The sequence below is a fragment of the Spermophilus citellus genome (assembly GCF_964194105.1).
Source record: "Spermophilus citellus genome assembly, chromosome: X".
Classification (NCBI taxonomy): domain Eukaryota; kingdom Metazoa; phylum Chordata; class Mammalia; order Rodentia; family Sciuridae; genus Spermophilus; species Spermophilus citellus.
The window spans coordinates 146942458-146948675 of NC_138190.1; the positions used below are offsets into that span (position 1 = coordinate 146942458).

Here is a 6218-nt window from a genome sequence, read left to right on the forward strand (position 1 = left end):
TTCTTGCCTCCAGGCCAAATGCCCTCCAAGCCACATGCCACAATGCCAAAGACACAGAAAACAGTGACATCACAAAAAGGCAATTTCACAGAGGTATGCCATTTAAACTGGATTTCTGCAGTAGCAGACAGGTGCCATTTACTCAGGAATCTGCTCCCTCCCTAGGGGTCAGGACATGGAAATCAACAAGAACTCTTAGTTCTCAAGTCTCTTGAAGTATAGTGGGAGACATGGGTGGGAAAATGGAGTGCTACAGCACCTTCTGTCCCATTAGATGACATGCCTCAGAAGCTAGGGCAGAGGGGCTGTGCCAGGGCCAGGGTGGAACAGCAGGAGAAGCTATCTGGACTTCAGCCTGTTGAAACATAGACAGGCAAGCTTGGGGAGGCCCAAAGGAGTCCAGGAACACTTCCTGGAAAAGTGGACTAGCCCTAACTCAGCCTTGGCATATCAATCAGAGGGTGTCACTTGAATGCCCCCTCTCCCCACGGCTACCACCTCTTAGACTGCTGAGAAAGGGCTGGGGCTCTTCCCAAGGCAGCCACGCTCTGAGCACAGGGAAGGGTGAGAGGGTGAGGGAAAAGGTAGCCGCTGGCCTGGGCCCCAAACTGGGCAGGCAGGAGTGGGAACACACAGCTGGCCATCAGCCATCCTGCCAGTGTCAACATCTATAGGGATCACCCTGATTCCAAGACACATACCTCCAACCTGCACATCGACCCCTCCACCCAATCCTCACAGATATCAGGCATGGCAGGCACCCTGCAAAGGAAGGAGGTTGGGGACAGAGGACAAGCACCTCATTGGACATAGGCTCTTTCTTGTGCCCTCCTGGAGAGAAGTTCAGCTGCAGGCTGACCCTGCACTAGGGTCTGCTCTGGGAAAGCCATGGGGGAACCACCAGCAAGCCAATGCACAGTGTCAAGCCTATGCCCAGCGTGTCCTCAAGGCTGGGGTCAACAAAGAGGCCCCAACCCATTCACAGCCCATCTCTACTGCCTCACTCTGCCCTGGGCCAGCTCTAGGTCACTACCAAGGACAAGTCTCCTCTCCCAGTCTGCATTAGTCAGAGGTCATGCTGCAAACCTTCAGGAGGGGGTAGGGCAGGGAGTGACTGGTGGCATTCTGCCACGTTGTATCTGTCCCAACTGTGATGAACAGGAACCCAGAGAAGGCAGGCAAGTTTGCCATCAGGAAGTCCTGCCGGTTTACCGAGCTTCCCAAGCTCCTAGGATGGCTGCCAACCCCCAGGGAGACTGGCAGGACAGACACTCCCCAAGAGCCATAAAGTGAGGCCTGTCTAGGCCTGGGGGAGAAGGGGGAAGGGCAGAGAGGGCAGGACCTTTAAGGGCAAGTGTGAGCCTGGCCTTCGGGGCTGGAAGCAACTGAAGGAAATGAAGGGTGCTGCACAGAGACCATAACATGCCTTCCTGGATGCTCTGGAGTGGCAAGGGGAGGTAGCAGTCCTCCCGGCAGCCCCAGTTACACACAAGTACCACACACACATGATAATGACCTTTATTGCCTCAGGAGAACTAGATGGCCTGCTTCACAGAACTCCTGCAGGACTACAGAGCACACAAACATGGCAAAACAAAAGGGGCTCAACTTGGGCTGGACACAAGTGCCCTCTACACTCCTAAGAGTGGAAACAGCCCAGCAGGGCAGGACAACAGGAAACTCAATCTTGAATGAGCGACAATCAAGGCCCCTGTGGTATGCTGGCAAGGTGAAAGGGGCCTAAATGAGCTATTGGTTGTGGAAGGCAATGAGGCAAGCAGAGGGAGAGAACTGAAGTACCAGAGGAGAGGCTGGGCTCCCAGGAAGCAGCACACAGGCCAGGTGGAAGCCAGCTGCAGGCAGAGAAGGAGGCAGGCCCTCACTCCTCCTTCTTATCTGTGGGACCATCTACTGAGGCCTGAAAAGAAACAGAAACCCCAAAGCAGTAGGTTGGCAGTGCCCATTCCTCCCCTTCAGCTTTAGCCCTACATATGCCCAGAGGCTCAGCCTGGTTCCCTTCTCCCATAAATGACAGGTATCCAGGCAAGCAAGGTGCCCCACCCTTGACAGCACCCAAAGGCTTGCCAGGGTGGAGGACTGCCAGGACTACTGAGGTTCTCCAGCTGGGGGAGCAGCTGGAGGCCTCCATTATGGTTTTTACAGCAGCTGGATCAGAACCAGGATCTCCTCTCTCTCAGACAAACAGCAAGCTGTTTGTTTCAAGTCCTGATTCAGGCTGTTCCCAACTCTGCATACCTTCCATAGATCCTCTCAAAACCCAAGTCCTTCCCAGAGAGCCTGTCCTACACTGAGGGTATGGATCCCCGCTATGGAGCTGAGCCCCCTTTCCTTGCCCACTGCGGTGCCTAAGCTTGGACTGCCAAGCACCAAGGCAAGCTGTTTGAACACTAGGGTGTTTACCTGGCCCTATAGCCCAACTTCCAAACCATCTAAGATCCAGCTGCACCTGGAGTTCCCAAGCTAGCCTGAGGACTTAGCCCAGGCCTGCAGTGGCAGGCAATGGCAGCAACTAGTACCTAATTAGTGGCCTTCAAGACTTTCTCCCCAACCTCAAGGGAAAGGTAGCCAGCAGCAGGTCCCACTGTTTGACCTGCATTATCTATTCTTGATGGGGCCCCATATCATGGGCTGGGGTGGTCTGAAAGGTAAGGAGTAGCCCCTCTTGAGAGCCCTGAGGTTGGGCTCAAGAGGAAGGCCCAGAGCAGAGAGCCAACCTACCGCAGAGGGCCACCTCAGCAGGCGTCCACCATTCACTGCCAGGCCACACCCCACCATGAAGGGTTCTAGCTGCCGGGTCTGCTCTGGGCCCAGACTTAGCAATAAAGGAAGCAGGAAGAGGAAGCATACCACTGGCTGGTCCCCTAGACTCCTAGCAGGACCTTTTGGGCAGAGGCAACAGACTCCTCCATACATAGAGGGGCTCTGCTACAAGGCCCTAACTCTAACCCATATCTGGCAGGCATAGGCACAGACACTGACCTGCAGCTTGGCATGCTCCTCCAGCAGGCGGTCATACTCCTTGGTAAGGCCCTCAGACTGCTTGTGCATGGCCAGAGCCTCATTTTCAGCTTTCTCTAGTTCTGAAAATGATAGAAATGAAGAAGACAGAAAGAAATTAAGGACTGGGACCAGGGAGGAAAAACCTACTTGCTGAAGACAGAGGACACTGCCGACAGTCTCTTGGGAAATTACTTCTGTTTCTAAATAAAACCCCTCTCTCTGCCTTTACAGCCCCCAGAGCATAGATTAAGAAAACAGCTAGATGAAGGGGAAAAAAAAATACAAAGAAACTCCTTGGTTCTTTTAAAGAAGAGAACCCCAGAGCCTCTCAGCAGGGGTGACCTTCAGGGACACCTGAGAGTGAGAAAAATCCTAGACTCAAAGAAAGAACCCCTAATGATGATGATACCTCAGCATGAAGACACAGCCAAAGCATGTGAAGTACAGGCACTCTGGACTGAGTTGGAGAGTATGAAGGGGGACATGCCAGTTAAGAGCTGACTTAGTCTAAATCATGTACAACCACAAGAATGAGATCTAAATTAGAATCAGTTATACTCCATGTATGCATAATACATCAAAATACACTCTACCGTCAAGCATATCTAAAAAGAATAAAGAAAAAAAGCCAGTTTAGATTATTAAAACACCATGAATTCCTGTCCATTCCCTGACATTCCTTTCGTTCTCAGCTCCAAAACAACTTTGGGTTCCCCCTGCCTGCCTTTCTTGATGGGAAAACCCCCAGCAGACACCGCTATGGCATGTGGGGCAGCTGCCAGAGCTTCTCCAGGGCCAGCTCAAATCACTGAGCCCCACCTAGCTGGGGGCCAAGCTCGGCTGCATTTGGTTTGGCAGACATAAGGGTGCTATGTGTGTTTCCACCCAGATCTTGAGGTTGCATGTGAGGTTTGTTATGAATACTTTGGTATAAAACAGGCAGCAGCGAACAACACAGCTTCCAGGCCTCTAAGGGGTAGAGAACACAGAAGACAACCCTCACTTTGCTTGGTGCCGGTCAACTCATCCTTTAGCTTCTTCAGGTCAGCCTTCAGGTTCTTGTTTTCTTCCTTTAGCTTTGCCTCAGCATCCTCAAGATCCAACTTGCCTACATCCATAGCAGCTCCCTGGAAAAAGTATGGAAGGCCCAGGTTACTTGGGAGGGAGGGAGGGTGAGGTTCCAGCTCGATCCTCCCCACCAAGTCACAGTTCCTCAAGCTGCCCTGGGCACTTGTCCCTTCAGAAATGTCAACACAGAACTGGGCCACCACTTGCTCCCAGCTTCCAGGCAAAGGCCAGGGTGTGGCTGGCTGCCGAGGAACAGAGAAGTGTCAGTGGAGCCACCTGCTACAGGCTCACAGGCCACATGCCCTGCCTGCCCTGGCCCCGCTTCCTTCCTCACCAGCAAGACTCAGCAGCTTCACGGGGTTAACTGGTCCCTCCAATGTCTCAACTTGCTGTCATCTGGAGCTCTCTGCTAGTCACCCCCAACTAACCATTTATCATCCCTTCCTTTCTCCAGGCTCTAGCAGCTCACTGTAGCCAATGACCCCAAATTCACCCCTGCCCATCCAGCTGCATCCCACTGGTGACTCCTGAGCTTGGCTCACACCTCACCTCCTAACAAGCCTTCGAGGACTTGGCCAACAACCCTGTCCCTGCCTCTTCCCTAGCACTGAAGAATGTTATTGGCCCCTGAGTTCCTGAAGGGTCATGGCTGATAGCCATCTTCTGGAGAATGGAAAGGAGACAGTGGCAGCAATGCCCCATTCTCTACCTCATCCCTGGGAGCTAGAGGAGGATGTCAGAGTCACCCCAGGTCCTTCTAGCAGGTACACCCTCCCCACTGACAACTTCTCCTTTGCGCTTCTGCCCAACTCTTCAGCTTCTCAGGTAGTAGCAGTCTCACAGAATTCCCAGCCTACTAACAGTGGGAATGTGGCCATGACCCCAGGCATCCCACAGTGGGTGGCAAAGGCAGGACTCACCTTCTTGAGCTGGTCATTTTCTTCCATATACTTCTTTGCTGCCTCACTTGCACTCTCTGCCTGTTTTTTAAAGGCTTCATTGGAGGCCAGCAGTGTGGCCTGCTGGGAGATGAGTGTCACCAAGCGCCTAAGCAGGCTGCAATTGTTTACAAAAAGGGAGAAGTGAGAAAAAATAAGAGATCAAATTGGCTGGCAAGAATTCCTCTTGGCTGCCCGCCGCCCCAGCCTGCTTCCAGGCTGGACCTGGCTGGCCTCTTATAGGTGTCTCAGGGAGGTTCAAAGTAGGAGCCTGGGGACATCCAGGGCACAGCCTATCTACAGCACAAGGTCCCAGGTCAGGGCTTGGACATGCTAGACAAGCCTCAGCACAGTTCTCTTCCCCACAAGGCCGGGCTTGCCTCTGTAAAAGAACAACAGCCAACACACCACACCCAATCCTCTATCTACCTTATAAGGTAGTTACTACGACTGCTCCTACTTTACAGAAGAGGAAACTGAGGTACAGCAGAGTAATGTGCACAGGGTCAAGAGTGAGAAATGGACATGGCTGGAATTTCAGCTTACATCTGTGTTACTCCAAAGCCTGCAATCGAAACCACCATACTTTCTTTACTCTTGGGTCCTGACATGAGGCAGAAAGGACTTTTCTCCCCTCAACCCCTTTTGCAAACCCACCATCCAGGCATCTGTTACATAAAAGATGGGCACAGGGCTGGGGATGTTGCTCAAGCAGTAGCACGCTCGCCTGGCATGCGTGCGGCCCGGGTTCGATCCTCAGCACCACATACCAACAAAGATGTTGTGTCCGCTGAGAACTAAAAATAAATATTAAAAATTCTCTCTCTCTCTCCTCTCTCACTCTCTCTTAAAAAAAAAAAAAAAAGATGGGCACAGGTGCCCACTGCCTATCTAAAGCAGAGAGGAAAACAGGTGGCAACTGGTGGCAGACCCCTTTCCAAGTAGTAGGAATGGGCTGGCAGGGAAAGGACGAAAAAAGATGGGGGCAGGGGTGCTTTCCCCATGTCATGCAAAGGGGCCAAGTCCAGACACAGGCAAGGTGCGTAGAGGCCCAGGGAAAAAGGAAGAAAAGTTGCTTCCCTCAGGGCACTCCAACGAAACACTCTTGCTCAAAACCTCAGCAGTCTGCTCCTACGCTGTCCTCTCTGGCCCTGCCAGATCTTGGCATGCTCTGTCAATCCCCACCTGCAG

The 6218-nt window shown here is 52.6% G+C and overlaps 1 protein-coding gene across 4 annotated transcripts in view; it reads right to left on the reverse strand.

Annotated features, from left to right (window-relative positions):
- Positions 1-1504: 1504 nt before the first annotated feature.
- Positions 1505-6218, reverse strand: part of BCAP31 (B cell receptor associated protein 31) — a 30027-nt gene continuing 25313 nt past the window's right edge. For all 4 annotated transcript variants that reach the window (XM_081278402.1, XM_081278399.1, XM_081278401.1 and 1 more), the window contains 4 exons: positions 5010-5145; positions 4025-4148; positions 3001-3101; positions 1505-1918 (listed from right to left, as the gene is read on the reverse strand). In XM_081278402.1, the coding sequence (XP_081134528.1) occupies positions 1880-1918; positions 3001-3101; positions 4025-4148; positions 5010-5145 (400 nt within the window). In that variant the 3' untranslated portion in view covers positions 1505-1879. The remainder of the gene's footprint in view (positions 1919-3000; positions 3102-4024; positions 4149-5009; positions 5146-6218) is intronic.